Here is a 16688-nt window from a genome sequence, read left to right on the forward strand (position 1 = left end):
GAACAGAGACAAAGGTGTGACAGCTCTACATCAAGGTGGAAACAATTGAGAGGTATGCACAGACCTTATAAAACCTCAGAGTATTTGCTAACTACTTCAACTAATGCTCCTACTGTTCTCTTACTATTAGTGTAATAAAGTTTACTTGGTTAACAGTTCAAAGTCTCAAATGCCTGCCTGTTAACAAAGATAGCACAAGGGAACTGAAAGTTAATAATGCCATCATATCAACAAGTCTCACATTAAATACTAAAAATCCCAGACAGACGGGAACTATTAGAAGACAAACATTTTATAGAAAGGGAGCATATAACCTTTAAGATAAAATGTCCAAATGTTTTAAAACCTGGTAAATCAAAACTGCTGGGAATGTTTTATAAGTCCACTTGTGAAAATGCAAATCTAGGCCTCTTATTCCCAGGTATATGATCAAACAGAGGTCTTAAGTTCCGGCAATTAAAAAGTTAAGTTGTGTCACTCCCTAAATCTCATGGTACAGTTCCTTACCTGTTCCAAATCCTGCACCAAGCCCAGTTCCCAGAGTCCCAGGTCCTGGTTTACTTCCAAAAATACTACTCCCACTGGTATTTGTGCCAAAACCTAGAAGGACAAAAGAATGAGTGGACTGTACTTTTAACACAGCTCTCAATTTCCTATATAGGGAATTTTTAAAAGGGCAGTCTGACTCTAAGCTTTGCACCCTGTCAGTTACGAATATTTAGAAATCGTAAATAAGCTAACTTAACCTTTTTAAAAAAATTTTAATTTTGATGCCTATAAACAGACCCAAAAGTCTTCCTACTTAATGTTTCATACTTGAAATAGTCAATAGAGGATAGTATCCATTAAAGCAAAGTGATTGTGCTTGAGCGTATACATTCCCTTCGTAAGACTCAAAGCCTCAATCCTATTTTTCATGTCTAACAGAAGAAAAATGAATTTCCTCAAACTTCCACTACAAATTAAGACAGTCGGGGTGCCTAACTGGCTCAGTCAGTAGAGCATGTGGCTCTTGATCTCAGTGAATTTGAGCCCCACAATGGGTAGAGATTACTTAAATAAATAAATCTTTAAAAAATATATATATATACACACACACACACACTAAAAATAAGATAATCTCGAAAACACTTTACTGAAGCTAAAGGTTCTTGCTAATAGAAATTAACCTATAAAAATCTCTACAGTAGCTTTGGTTTTGAACAGATGAACCTTGTACGAGCAGTAATGTGTGGCTAACTGATCACACAGGAGGAACTTCAATGGTGTCATAATCAGCTCATAGGAGCACTCAAGGACTCAACTAGCTGATATTAAAAGAGAAGGTAATCTATAAATAACTTTTCTTGTGTTGAACTGTCTCATTATCAGAGATGATGGAGAGTTAAACAAATCATCCTCCTTCACTACGACCTCCCATCCACAGAAAAATCCTATGATTCCCCTTGAAAAGCCACAGGTTTCACCAAAAGACACCTATACTGCATTATCGCTATTATTTCCCTTTTGTTCAGATATGTCCACGAAGTTTCTGCACTCCTTTTAGAGCTAAATATCAACAAAACATCCAACGAGCATATCATTAATCTTTTTTTGTTTTAAATAAAGATTTTATCATTAAGTAATCTCTACACCAAACATGGGGCTTGAACTCACGATCCTGGATCAAGAGCTGCATGCTCCAGGGACACCTGGGTGGCTCAGTCAGTTGAGCATCTGACTCTTTCACTTTGTCTCAGGTCATGATCTCACGGGTTGTGGATCAAGCCCTGCGTTGGACTCCTCACTTGGTGGGGAGTCTGCTTGAGCATTCTCTCCCTCTGCTCCTTCCCCAACTCACTCAAGTGCATATGCGCTCTCTCTCTAAAATAAATCTATAAAAAAGAGAAAGAGAAAGAGTTGGATGTTCTCCTGACTAAGGCAGCCAGGCATCCCATCATTGATCTCTTTTGATAAGGGGGGGGAATCAATCATCGGCCAGCAAACCTTGTTCATGGAACACTCGGAAGTCTTTTTAAAAGGTATCATGGAGGGGATCAAGTACAAAAGGTAACAATAAAGAGAGTAACCTGAAATATAGGACACTATCACCAACTAAGAATATTACACTTAGTCATGCCAATATTTGAATTCTTATCTCAATAAAATCAAGAAAAAAAGTTTAAGAATTTAAACAGTTTGAAAATGTATTTCTAGGGGCGCCTGGGTGGCTCAGTAGTTAAGCGTCTGCCTTTGGCTCAGGACCTGACCCCAGGGTCCTGGGATCGAGCCCCACATCAGGCTCCTCTGTGGGGAGCCTGCTTCTTCCTCTCCCACTCCCCCTGCCTATGTTCCCTCTCTCGCTGGCTGTCTCTCTCTCCCTCTGTCAAATAAATAAATAAAATCTTTAAAAAAATGTATTTCTAATGTCACTTAAAAGGCACGGATTCTGACATAATCTGATACATTTCATTCATACATTCACTAAAAATTTCTTCAACTGTGCTAATTAACAGCTATGCCACAAAATGGGAGCACTGCTACTCAAGCACAATTTTTTTTAAAGAAAAAAAAAACAAAAACAAAAAATATACTTGGAGATACTTTTTCTTTTTGAGTTAAAATTTAACCAGAAAGGACTTCTAGCCCCATAAACAGCAGAAAATAAGATACTTGTGAACTACCTCAAACCCACACGAGGGAATTAAGTCCCAACTTACACTGTTTATACCACACATTTCCTCCGATTCTTACTGACAAAAGTTGATCAACTCTGTTATTTCAAAACAATTTTTAAATTAAAATTAAGGACGATTATTTAATAGTCAATTAATTTACAACAAAGGAATCAAGGATATATGACAGGGAAGGACAGTCTCTCCAATTAACGGTGCTGGGGAAACTGGACAGCAAAACAATGAAACCAGACCACCATCTTACACCATGAACAAAAATTAAAGACTTGAACTGTAAGACCTTTGAAAGTATAAAACCCCTAGAAGAAAACACAGGCAGTAAGTTCCTGAACATCTGTCTTTGCAATGATTTTTTGGATGTGACACTAAAAGCAAAGGTAACAAAAGCAGAAATAAACTACATCAAACTAAAAAGCTTCTGTACAGCAAAGGAAACCATCAACAAAATGAAAAGGTAACCTACTGAATAGGGGAAAATATTTGGAAGTCATACATCAGAAAGAGGTTAATATCCAAAATATATAAAGAACTCAAAAAATCCAATAGCAAAAACACAATCTAATTAAAAACGGGCAGAGGATCGGAGTAGACCTCTTTACAAAGACGACATACAGATGGAGAAAAGACATGCAAAGATGCTCAACATCATTAATCATCAGGGAAATGCAAATCAAAACCACAACGAGATATCACCTCACACCTGTTAAAATAGCTATTATCAAAAAGACAAATAAGTGTTGGTGGAAATGTGGAGAAAAGGGAACCCTTGGTGCACCGTTCGTGAGCATGTAAACTGGTGTACACTGCGGGAAACAGTATGGAGAATCCTCAAAAAATTAAAAATATAAACACCATATGATCTAGCAATCCCACTTCTGGGTATTTATCCAAAGAAAACAAAAAAACTAACCCAGGAAGAAAAATGCACCACAATATTCACTGCAGCATTATTTACAATAGCCAAAATACAGAAAATAACCTAAGTAGCCATTGATGGATAAACGGATAATGATGTATATGTATATATAATAGAATATTATTCAGCTATAAAGGACAATGAAATCTTGCCATTTCTGACAACACGGATGGAATCTGAAAGCATTATGCTAAGTGAAACAAGCCACACAGAGAAAGAAAAAAAACTGCATGATCTCATTTATATTTGCAATCTTATAAAACAGAAAAAAAACAGCTTATAGATACACACAACAGATAGAAGATGATGAGCGATGGGTGAAATGAGTGAAAGGGGATCAAAAGGTACAAACTTTCAGTTATAAAATAAACAAGTCATGGGGATGTAATATATAGCCATGGTAACCATAGTTAATACTGCCCTGTATATTCGGAAGTTGCTAAAAGAGTAGATCCTAAAAGTTCTCATCTCACACACCCACACACACACAAAAGTATAACTATGTATGATAACAGATGTTAACTGGTCTTATTGTAGTGACCACTTCACAATACACAGAAATACCAAATCATTATGTCCTACACCTGAAACTAATGTTATATTTCAATTACACCACAATTTAGAAAAATGAGCTTAAAAAAATGTTTAAATATACAAATAGCTCCTAAACTGTCCACTTAACCATATGTATGGAGGAATCACTGATTACCCAGTACCATCTTATCAATACCCAAAGAATCAACCTTCGTAAACTGTTGCTCACAAATGTTGACATACCGTAACTCCTCTCCCGAAACAGTTCTCCTCCATTCATTCAGAAATTCAGACACTATCTTATACTCCATCTTAAACTTGTCCCTCCCAGGAATAATTATTTACTAAGAGAATGAGTCGATGACTCTGAAGAATGACTTAAGGATTTCACAACACCAACTGTAGCAGCAGGTACCCCAACCTTTAACTCTGTGAATTAATCAGCAGCTGAATGAAACAAAATCCCGTAACAGATGTGTGACTAACGATAATATAATGATGCTCTGAATCTTTGTATAATCGTACCCCATTTCCAGATTTGTTATATGCTTTATTTCCAAATCAGAAGACTGTCCATAAACTCAAAGTTGACAGCTTCCCAAGAAAACAAGAATATCAAAGAAAGCCTTACTTAGATAGGAATCCTCAAGGATAGTAATGGGATGTTAAATTCACCCAAGAGTAGAACAAAACTTGCCACCATGCAACCCCCATCTGACTTAGACGGAATCCTTACTCTTAGGGCCCCATTTATTCACTCATTAATTCATTTAACCAAGTTTTAGTGAACACCTAATTCTATGCCAGGCACTAGGTCAACACTGGGGATTAAAAAAGGAAAAAAAAATCAGGACAATTAAGATTCATCACTAAGCAAGTGAGGCTTATTAGATAAAAATGAACTCTTTCACTCTGAAATCATAGAACATGGGTATAAATATATTTATACAAAAACAACAACAACAAAAAATCTCCAAACAAATCTGAAATCTTCAATGATGGAAGAACATCAAGTATATTTCAGAAGTCCAGCCCATTTTATCATTTTAGCCTGTATAAGCACCCAGAAAAAAAACAATGTGCATTTTTTGTTTTTTTTCCTGAACATGAAGGATGCTACAAAAAAAGCCATGCATTCTCAAAGGAAGGGAAAATTGGTTCTTGAAGGGCTAAATGAATCATAGCTATATAATGGCTTATGGCCATCCAAGGGGCCACCGTACATAAACAGATAAACAGAACACATGTGGTATTAAAATTTCACAGGGTGAGAAGATGATTAAGAAAAAAATGGTCTGGGGCGCCTGGGTGGCACAGTCATTAAGCGTCTGTCTTCGGCTCAGGGCGTGATCCCAGGGTTCTGGGATCGAGCCCCATATCAGGCTCCTCCACTGGGAGCCTGCTTCTTCNCTTCCCCCCCCCCCCCCCCCCCCCGCTTGTGTTCCCTCTCTCGCTGGCTGTCTCTGTCAAATAAATAAATAAAAAATCTTTAAAAAAAAAAAATGGTCTACAAAGCTTTTGGGGGGGAAGGAGTGACAGTGATGAAAAAGACTGCAAAACCCTAATTTAACCCTTAAGTATCTTTCCCATTTTAATTTTATAAATAAGAAACAAGTACTCAAGGGGCGCCTGGGTGGCACAGCGGTTAAGCGTCTGCCTTCGGCTCAGGGCGTGATCCCGGCGTTATGGGATCGAGCCCCACATCAGGCTCTTCCTCTATGAGCCTGCTTCTTCCTTTCCCACTCCCCCTGCTTGTGTTCCCTCTCTCGCTGGCTGTCTCTATCTCTGTCAAATAAAGAAATTAAAAAAAATCTTTAAAAAAAAAAAAAAAAAAAAAAAAAAAAAGAAACAAGCACTCAAAATAGATACACATGCTAACCAAGCCCACTGCCTCAAAACCACTCTTTATCAAAAAGAATTATAGTTGAAACGATAATCATTACAAGGAGGAGTGAGCAACATAATAAAAAAAGGTTAAAAAAATCAAATTAAAGGGGCACCTGGGTGGTGCAGTCAGTTAAGTGTCCAACTCTTGGGTTCAGTTCAGATGATGATCTCTGGGTCACTCAGCACAGAGTCTGCTTGGGACTATCTCTCTCTCCCCCAACACCCACCTCCGTGCTCGTGCTAACATAAATACATAAATCTTTTAAAAAATCAAATTGGGGGTGCCTGGGTGGCTCAGTCGGTTAAGTGCCTGCATTTGGCTCAGTTCATGATCCTAGGGTCCTGGGATCAAGCCCTGCATAAGGCTCCGTGCTCAGTGGGGAGCCTCCTTCTCCCTCTCTCTCTGCTGCTCGCTCTCTCTAATAAATAAAATCTTTATTAAAAAAAAATCAATCAAATTAAATACAAAAATTTAGGAATTGGTACCTATTTCCTTCACATATATATTTCTGTAAAAACATATCACCTTCTAATGGATGCTTAATGTAGACTCTTTCTCCAGTACACTATAAGAACATTCAAAAAACTGAAAAACTGTGTAAAACTGTGTAACTGAGCCAGCCAGGCACTCCAATAACCATGTCTTTTCATTTATCTCACACTAAATACCCCCAGGGCCTAATAATGTATCTGGCATATAAATTCTTTAACAGATATTGGTCATGAAATGAACTTTCCTTATGTGATTTAACACAAATTATGTTAATATTTTGTTTAAAATTTGATTAAGAACTTAATTAGGTAGTTACAGAAGACATTTAAAATAATGTTTCTGGAGCGCCTGGGTGGCACAGCGGTTAAGCGTCTGCCTTCGGCTCAGGGCGTGATCCCGGCGTTATGGGATCGAGCCCCACATCAGGCTCTTCTGCTGTGAGCCTGCTTCTTCCTCTCCCACTCCCCCTGCTTCTGTTCCCTCTCTGGCTGGCTGTCTCTATCTCTGTCGAATAAATAAATAAAATCTTTAAAAAAATAAATAAATAAAATAAAATAAAATAATATGTTTCTATTAAACAAGTTTAATTTTTCCAGCATATGGTTATTTTTTAATTATTATTCAATCTTATCTGTATCTTCCAAATTTAAAAAAAAAAAATGCAATCAGGGGCGCCTGGGTGGCTCAGTTGTTAAGCATCTGCCTTCAGCTCAGGGCGTGATCCCGGTGTTCTGGGATCAAGCCCCACATCGGGCTCCTTTGCTGGGAGCCTGCTTCTTCCTCTCCCACTCGCCCTGCTTGTGTTCCCTCTCTCACTGGCTGTCTCCGTCAAATCAATAAATAAAATCTTTAAAAAAAAAAATAAATAAAATAAAATAAACATGCAATGAAAAATATGCACCTTGAGAGAAAGCTTCAATTTTCAGGAAGAATCATGCAATCTCAAGAAAAAAGTTATAGAATCTCAAAAAACAGCAACAAAGAATCAAAACAAGAAACATTAAAAAAAAATCATCAAATCTCATTTGTGCACTACCTCCCTGTTTGAAACCTGGCCTAAAACAATGTGTACTTTCAACCAAATGTATTTCATTTCTGGTTTCTCAACTGCTGGTGAGGTAATCCAAAGAAAATGTATTCCCTTATTTTGGAAAAAATCTATCACCATTAGGGAAGCAACTTTCTACAAGGTACCACTGCATGTGTTGAATGGCCCATTTTATCCAAAGCAGGGAGTTAAGAGACTAATAATGAGGTATGGCAATTTACATCTCTTCTAAGTATGTCAGCTCGAGCCCATGATTTTAAACCTCTCCCTCTGGTACTTCACGTCAAGCCACAGCTTACCTGAGAATTTTTAAATATTCCCAATCATATGAATCAGGAGAATGATGTGTGGTATAGTCAGTGTAACTTTAAGAGAGCCAAACCTGCTTTTTATATGTACCAAAATTGGAAGTGTTTGTATTGGTTCCTAAAGTCAGGGTTGGTTTGTTACCAAAGAGCCCGCCACTGGTTGTACCAAATGAAGGAGCACTGGTTGTGCTGGTTCCAAATGTAGTAAGCTTGTTATTGCCAAACAGGGTCTAAAAAGAATAAAATACAGGAAAATTTTTAGTAGTATAAAGCTACACATATTATGCGATTCCACTTACATGAAATGTCCAGAATAGATAAATCTGTAGACAGCAGGGCTGAGGTAATTGGGGGGAAATGAAAAGTGACTACTAATGAGTATGAGGTTTCTTTTTATTAAGATGATGAATATGTTCTAAAATTGACTATGGTGATAGTTCCACAATCTGTTGGTATACTAAAAACCACTGAATTATGAACACTGAAAGAGTGAATTGTATGGCATATGGATTATATCTCAATAAAATGGTTATTAAAAAGAATTTATTGAAGCATTATATAATTTTCTCAATTTCTCACCTCAATTAGCTGCCCAAAGAAAAATTAGAAAATAACAGATTTCAATTTCCACGATAATCACATTTTGGAATTTTTCTTTTCTTTCCTTTTTTTTTTTTTTTTAAATTAGATACAACAGCACGTTCAAAGCTTTTTTTAATGGGTAAGTAATACAGATTGGCTGTTTCATACTGATTCTCATATACTTAAGCAGGCATACAGAATTTACTATTATTTTTAGGTCAAGTGCACTCCTAAATAGTTTTTTACTTAAATGACTTAACAAAGAACACATTTCAGTTAAGTCTCCAAATGCATGAAAACCATGAGACCGCCAAGAATTTCAGTAACTTGGAATATTTAATTCTCAAATATCATACTGACTTATCACTCCAAAAAGAGGTTAGATATGAGTTAAAAATTACCCAATTTTAAGAATGAAAGCACTTCAATTTAGACTCAATTTAACCAACTGGAGTGATATTTTGCTATCAGAAGTAAACTGTACATAAGCATTGAGGCAAAGAAGTTTAAAAAAGAACTTACTACCTGAAAATTAACCTACTAAAGTTACCTGGTTATTCTTTTTTGCACCACATAGCTTTTAGTTATATCAGTATCAAATCATATAATGTATCCAGTAAAAATACTTGAAAGATAGTTAAATCTTTCTTAGAAATTCCTTTAACAAATAAATACATATATTCAAATTAGAGTCAACTGTAAAAACCTACCGAACCAACAGCACCAAATCCAGTGTTGGGCTGCCCAAAGAGACCTGTTCCTGTTCCAAATGCTGTCCCAGTGCTGGTGTTTGTAGCTGTCCCAAAAAGCCCTCCAGGCTGTGAGGCTTGGGTTACTCCAAATAAACCCTGCAAAAAGTAATCTACATTAAAAGATATCTTACAACAGTCCGTTTTCTTTAAGAAAGTCTTAGATTAATAGTTGCCATTTTTAAAAAGTTTATTTGATATACATTATGCTAAATACATACAGCATTTCTTTTCTTCACAGCAACCCTAATGAGGAGGGCCATTAAAAAAACCAAAATGAAACAACAAAAAAAAAAATCCCACCTCGGGGCAGTTAAGAACTTGCCCAAGATGTCACAGCTCCTGCATGACAAGACCAGAAATTCATATCTACATTTAAGTCCAATGAGTTCCAAGGTCCTGGGCAGCTAATAAGACTTTACACTAACTCTTGTGCTCTAAGAAACATGAGGGTTGCAACTCTGAAAACAAAATGGTATGACAGAATGCTTCATTTTGAGAGAGTTATGCCGAAAGAACTAATCAATATCAAGCTGGGGAATGGATTTTGAATCAAGTAACTGAAAACAATCAGCGGAAATAATCCATCTGGACAGAGGCAGGAGTGTAAAGTTAAAGTCGTCGTCGTCTTTTTTTTTTTTTTTTTTTTTAAAGATTTTATTTATTTGTCAGAGAGAAAGGGAGCACGAGTGCACAAGCAGGGGGAGTAGCAAGCAGAAGAAGAAGCAGGCTCCCCGTTGAGCAAAGAGCCTGATGCAGGACTTGATCCCAGAGTCCTGGGATCATGACCTGAGCTGAAGGTAGACGTTTAACCGACTGAGCCACCCAGGCGTCCCAAAGTCTTCTTGATTTGAGAGGAGAAACTACACTCATTTCAAATAACCAAAGTTCATATTATCCAATGTTTAAGAAGGTATTTTATTTATGCATTAGTTAACAACAACAAAAAAAAATACTGCACTAATGGACTACTATTGCTGAATTGAGAATTCAACAGTGTTGGGATTTTTTGTTTTTAAAGATTTACTTATCTGAGACAGAGACACAGAGACAGAGCGCACAAGCCCACGTGAGGGGTAGGGGGGTGGGGAGGAGCAGAGGGTGAGGGAGAGACAATCTCAAGCAGACTCCCCACTGAGCATGAAGTTTGATGTGGGGCTCTCTCAGATGTACCGGAGATCACGACCCGAGCCCAAACCAAGAGTTGGACGCTTAACTGACTGAGCCCACCCAGGTGACCCAGACAGTGTTTTTAAACAGCTTTACTAAGACATAATTCACATCCCATAACATTTACCCATTTTAAAGTTCACTATTCAGGTTTTTTTCCTATGTTCAGACTTATACAATTTCCCTACTCTCTAAATTTAGAACATTTTCATCACTCCAAAAAGAAACCCCAGGCTCATTAAGAATAACTCCCTATTCCCAGGCAATCAATCACTAATCTACTTTTTGTTTCCATGGATTTGTCCATTCTGAATATTTTGTATGAATGGAATCCTATAAAATGTGGTCCTTTGTGAATGGCTTGTTTAAATTTGGCATGTTTAAAAGGTCCAACCACATTGTAGCATTTATCATTTCATTTATGGCTGAATAATATTCCATTGTACAAATACACATTTTTTTAAATTCATTCATTATTAATAGAGATTTGAGATGTTTCTACATTTTGGCTACGTTATAATCATTTGTGTACAAATTTTTGTGTTTTCATTTCTGTTGGTGAAATACCAAGGTGTGCAATTATTGGGTCAAATGGTAACTCTGTGTATAACACTTTGAGGAATCACCAAACTGTTTTCCAAAGTGGTTGTATTATCTTACATTCCTACCAGCAATGTATAAGGTTTCGAATTTCTCCAAGTTTTTGAAAATACTACTGTCTTCCTCACGGATATGAAGCAGTGTCTCACTGTGGTTGACTGGCACATTCCCGGTAACTACCAGAGTTGAGTATTTCCTCATGTGCTCATTAGCCATTCGTTTATCTTTTATGAAGAAATACCTATTCAAATCTTTGGCCCATTTTTAATGGGTTATTGTCTTACTGAATCATTAAAGTTATTTATATATTCTGATTACAACTCCTTCATAAAATATGTAACTTACAAATACTGTCTACCATCTGTGGGTATTCTTTTCTCTTTCTTGATGGTATTCCTTTGCCCCACAAGTTTTAATTTTGATAAAGTCCAATCTATTTTTTTTCTTTTGCTTTTAGTGTCATTTCTAAGAAACCATTATCTAATTTCTTTTCTTGTCAGAATTTTATAGTTTCAGCTCTTACATTTAAGTATTTGATCCATTTTGAGTTAATGTGTATAGATGCTACAATAGTGGGAAGAAAGGGTTCAGCTGCATTTTTTTTTCCAACTGCATTTTCATGAATTGAAAACTCAATTGTCCTAGGGGCACCTGGTGGCTCAGTCAGTTGAGCATCCAAATCTTGATTTCGGCTTAGGTCCTGATCTCAGGGGTGTGGGACATAGCCCCTTGTTGGGCTCCATGCTCAGCAGGGAATCTGCTTCTCCCCCTCCCTCTATGCCCCTCCCTCCTGCTCATGCACTCTAAAATAAATAAATAAATATTAAAAAAAAAAAAAAGAAAAGAAAAACCAATTGTCCTAGTACCATTTGTTGAAAAGATTATTCTTTCCCCACCGAGAATTGTTTTGGTTTATTGTTGCAAATCATTTGTCTATAAATTTGAAGATTTACTTCTGGACTCTCGACTCTATTCCACTGATCTATATGTCTAGCTTTATGTCAGTACCACAGTCTTGATTATTATTGCTTTATAGTAAACTTTAAAATTGAGACATGTGAGTCTTCCAGCTTTCTTCTTTCTCAAGATAATTTTGGCTATTCTAGGTTCCTTTCTATACTTTGTTGAGTGTTTTTATCATGAAAGGGTGTCAAAATGCTTTTTCTGTACCTACTGAGGTCATCAGGCAGTTTTTGTTTTTTATTCTACTTCTTTTCTTTTATCCTTTTTTTTTTAAAGTGGGCTCCATGCCTGCCACCCCCACCCCCATGTGGGCTTGAACTCTCATGACCCTGAGATCAAGACCTAAGCTGAGGTCAAAAGTCAGAAGCTTAACCAACTGAGTCACCCAGGCATCCATTTTTTATTTCTCTGGTTTATTAATTTTCCTATGTTGAATCAACATTCTGAGATGAATCCCACATGGTCATGGATATAATCCTTTTAATATGTTATTGAATTTTGTTTGCCAGTATTTTTAAAATTTTGGGGTCTGGCTGTAATTGTTTTTTAATTAGGTAAAGTATCTTTAACTTAAAGGCCAGTTAAATTCCAAGAATTTGAATCAATAAATCATACCTCTAATTAAGCTTAATTTTATTCTTCCCTAAAAGCATCCTTAGAAATAAACCAGTAATGACTCTAAGTACTTCCTTTTTTGCTTTTTGCACAGAAGTACCAATTATCCAATATGGTTGAGTTTTAGTGCTCCCTTATTTATTTTAATGAATTACACATCTTTTTCTGACTCCACTTGAGGGAACAAGGTAAAGAATACTTTGAAATACAGCCAGTAATTTATAAGTATTTTCTCCTATTACTCTACAGAATTGGTAGAGTCAATGTCCTAAGGTATAGCCTTCAGGATGGCCAATTCTAGCACACTAAGCGGCTCCTAGTGAAATATACTCAGAAAGAGTAAGTAACTTGCTCAACAGCCTCTCAATGAGTAAAAAGTAGAGCTTGTACCAGGAATCTAGGTTTTATTTATTTACATTTTGCTCTTTCCTTTACTACATACCATCAACCCTTAAGAACTACAGAAGGGGTAAAACTTGCTAGTTTGACATGATTGGAAGCCTCATTACTGGGGCGCCTGGGTGGCTCACTCAGTTAAACGTCTGCCTTCAGCTCAGGTCATTATCCCAGGGTCCTGGAATCGAGCCCCGTATCCAGCTCTCTGCTCAGCGGGGAGCCTGCTTCTCCCTCTCCCTCTGCCGCTCTGCCTACTTGGGCTCTCTGTCAAATAAATAAATAAAATCTTAAAAAAAAAAAAAAAAGCCTCATTGCTTAGCTCTATGAATATAAGATGCAGAGTTAACTAAGGGCCTGGTTCCTTACCATGCTGTTGGTGCTTGGCTGTCCTAGCGTGCTGGTATTACCAAAGGAAAAGCCAGTGTTCTGGGTGGTTGTGGCCTGGCCGAATGGTTTGCTGAAGAGGCTGGTAGTCTGCTGATTCTGTTGTCCAAAGAGACCACCTGGATTTGTTCCAAATCCAGTGGTACCTTTCAGAAAAAAATAAAGGAAAGTAAAAATAAATGAAAGAAAAAACCCTCAAACCTTATATTATTCAGTAACTGCAACAGCCTTAATATTCTTGAATACATATCTAAATTACCCTACATTCATTCACTACTCACACTAGGTAACCATTTCACTTCCCATCCTTTTTCACCTAACTTGGATTTGGTTCACACTTTAATTCCTACAATTATACTCTGACCACAAGAACCTTGGATAGCTAAGTAATTTTCCTTTGTGAGTCCAAAACTTTCCCTTATTTTACAAGATACCACACTACACCCAAAATCTCTATGTGTATCTTAAACCTTGTCAGACTAAACGTTTCTTGAGAACAGAGGCTCTTTCTTTATAATTCCAGCATAGGATACATTGTACTTGATAATGAATATATGGCTAAACTACATCACAGAATACCAAGACTGAAATGAATGTTAAATGCCACTTAAACATGTATTTATCTGTATATTTGTAGGTGTGCATCTGTCTAAAAGGTCACAATAAAGTCTAACTTTAGCTTGTTTCTATGGAAGAAAAATGGTAGCTAGGGGAGGAAAAGAAGATAACTTTGATTATAGACTTTTTTGTGTCTTATGAACTTTTTATCATATATATATATTACCCGTGCAAAAGTAATACTTGTATTAAAATAATTTAGTCACTATCCTAGACTTCCCTCTTTCACATTCCACATCAATGCAGTCTGTTAGCAAATCCCATCAGTTTTATATTCAAACTGGGTCCAGAATCTGACATTTTTATCAACTCCATCTCCTTAGCCAACCCACCATCATTTGTCATGTGAATGAAGCAATAGCTTTCCTGATTTGTTTTCATCCTTGTCCCCTTTCAATCTACTTTTTCTTTTTCTTGAGCTTTTGAAGTTGATACACAATGTTACATTAGTTTCAGGTGTACAAGTCTCTAGGTTATGCTATGTTCACAAATGTAGCTACCACAATGTACTCTTAATAGAACAGTCTCCAGATGATCCTTCACTCATAATCACATGACTTCTCTTTCTACAACTTCTAATGGCTTCCCAACTCAAATAAAAATTCAAATCTTGACACTGGCCCACAAAGTCCTATAAAATATAGTCCTTATATCCCTCAATACTTCCCCTTGGTCCTTATCTCTTCAGAAAAAAACTCAGCCGTTTTAGACTTACAGCTTCCTCTGGCTGGAATGTTCCTCCCCAGAAACCTGTATAGTTTTATCCTTTGCCTTCCTCAGAAAGGTCACTGTTCAAATGCCACCTTATCAAAGTAAGACCCTTTTTAACCATCTTCATTTAAAACTCCTATTTCTCTCCTTCCCCACATACATATCAGACACTCTATTCCTCCAACATCCCTGAATTATTTTTCTCCATAGCATTTATCACAAAATGACAATTATGTTTTAGTTGTCTGTCCCTCCTCAATATGGCTCAATATGATGCCAAGTGCTTACTAGTTCCAAAGGCTGTTTTGTTCTGACCATATGCAAAGCCTGAATTAGTGGTAGAGGAGCTGAAGAGTCCTGTCGCACTGGAGGTGGCTGGAGAAGACCCAAACAAGCCAGCTGTGGTACCTGCTCCCACTTGGTTCTGCGGGCCTTTCCGGTTAGCCTGATAATCTTCTAAACGAAGTTCCTAGAGAAAGAGAAAGCATATTTCCTATCTTAATATGCAGCCAAAAAAATCATTTAGGAAACTAAATAGAATTCAATTTCCATGTTCACACAGGAACCACGATTAAAAAACAGAAAACTGGGGCGCCTGGGTGCACAGCGGTTAAGCGTCTGCCTTCGGCTCAGGGCGTGATCAGTGTTATGGGATCGAGCCCCACATCAGGCTCTTCTGCTATGAGCCTGCTTCTTCCTCTCCCACTCCCCCCTGCTTGTGTTCCCTCTCTCGCTGGCTGTCTCTGTCTCTATCAAATAAATAAATAAAAAAAGAAAAAAAAAAAAAACAGAAAACTGTAGGACATTAACTTAGTATCATTACAGAAAAACACTCAATAGTGTAGAGTGGACATTAAGATCCATAACATAATCAATAACACTACAGGCCAAAAGACCAACCATATCTTAATTTTAATTTTCTTTTGTAAACAGTAATACTTTCTTTTAGTAGAATGTTATATAATAATTTTATCTACTCCCACCCCAAATGTAAAAGTTAGCTGAGAAGATCAAGGACTCTGGGATGGGGTGAGGGGTCTCAGAAAATTAGGGAAAGAAGGGATGAAGTTTAACATTAACAGTTTTGCCTCACAAGTCAGGGCGTTTCTGTACACTCCAGTAAAGCAAGTACAGTCTGAGATGGAGAGGAAGCAACAGCTACAATTAGGGTTAACACTCAAAATATACAACACACTATCACACAGCAATAAGAATGAACAAACTGTACCTTCATGCAACACCATGGATAAATTCCACAATGTGGAAAACAGATTTAAAAGTATATAACGTAAGATTTCATCTATATAAAAGTTTGAAATGAGGAAAACATGGCAGTCATGATAGTGGTTACCTTTGGGAAGGGGGAAGATATCGTGACTAGGGGGGCAGGGCATATGGGGGACATCAGGAATGCTGGTAATGATGTGACTTGATCTGGATCCTGGTTACATGGGTATGTTCAAACTTACTATGTGGTACACTTAGGACTCTGCATGAGTTTATTAAAAATATGTGCATGCCATATACACACACACTGCCCAGTGTAATGTGAGCAACATAAAATTACAATAGACTATTTAGTAGAACTATACCATACCTACAAGCTGAATATTGCCCTTTCAAGGGCAAACAAGGTATGTATAAATACTACATTAATTATAAAAATAATTTTGGGGGCACCTGGGTGGTTCGGTCAGTTAGGCGTCTGCCTTTGGCTCGAGTCATGACCTCAGGGTCCTGGGATCGAGCCCTGCATCGGTTTCCCTGTTTGGCCAGGAGTCTACTTCTCCCTCTCCCTCCCCTGCCCGCCTGTGCTTGCATGCTCTCTCTCTCTCTCTCTCTCTTAAATAAATAAATAAATAAAATCTTTAAAAAAATAATAATTTGGTTGTGGGGTGCCTGGCTGACTCAGTCAGTACAGTGTGTCACTCTTATTCTCGGTCAGGGTCGTGAGTTCGAGCCCCACATTGGGCCATAGAGCTTACGAAAAAAAAATGTGGTTGTTAGTTTTTTACACAAGCCCAATGTGAACCACTTGA

General features: G+C 37.3%; 1 protein-coding gene across 6 annotated transcripts in view; it reads right to left on the reverse strand.

The window, feature by feature from the left end:
• Positions 1-16688, reverse strand: part of NUP98 (nucleoporin 98 and 96 precursor) — a 117321-nt gene that overhangs the window by 76759 nt on the left and 23874 nt on the right. For 2 of the 6 annotated variants that reach the window (XM_011235755.3, XM_011235753.3), the window contains exons 7-11: positions 14938-15118; positions 13303-13466; positions 9154-9291; positions 7953-8091; positions 508-600 (exon numbers count right to left, since the gene is read on the reverse strand). In XM_011235755.3, the coding sequence (XP_011234057.1) occupies positions 508-600; positions 7953-8091; positions 9154-9291; positions 13303-13466; positions 14938-15118 (715 nt within the window). The remainder of the gene's footprint in view (positions 1-507; positions 601-7952; positions 8092-9153; positions 9292-13302; positions 13467-14937; positions 15119-16688) is intronic. The other 4 variants (XM_034666439.1, XM_011235754.3, XM_034666438.1 and 1 more) reach the window with 2 other exon arrangements.

The sequence above is a fragment of the Ailuropoda melanoleuca genome, chromosome 8, assembly GCF_002007445.2.
Source record: "Ailuropoda melanoleuca isolate Jingjing chromosome 8, ASM200744v2, whole genome shotgun sequence".
Taxonomy (NCBI): domain Eukaryota; kingdom Metazoa; phylum Chordata; class Mammalia; order Carnivora; family Ursidae; genus Ailuropoda; species Ailuropoda melanoleuca.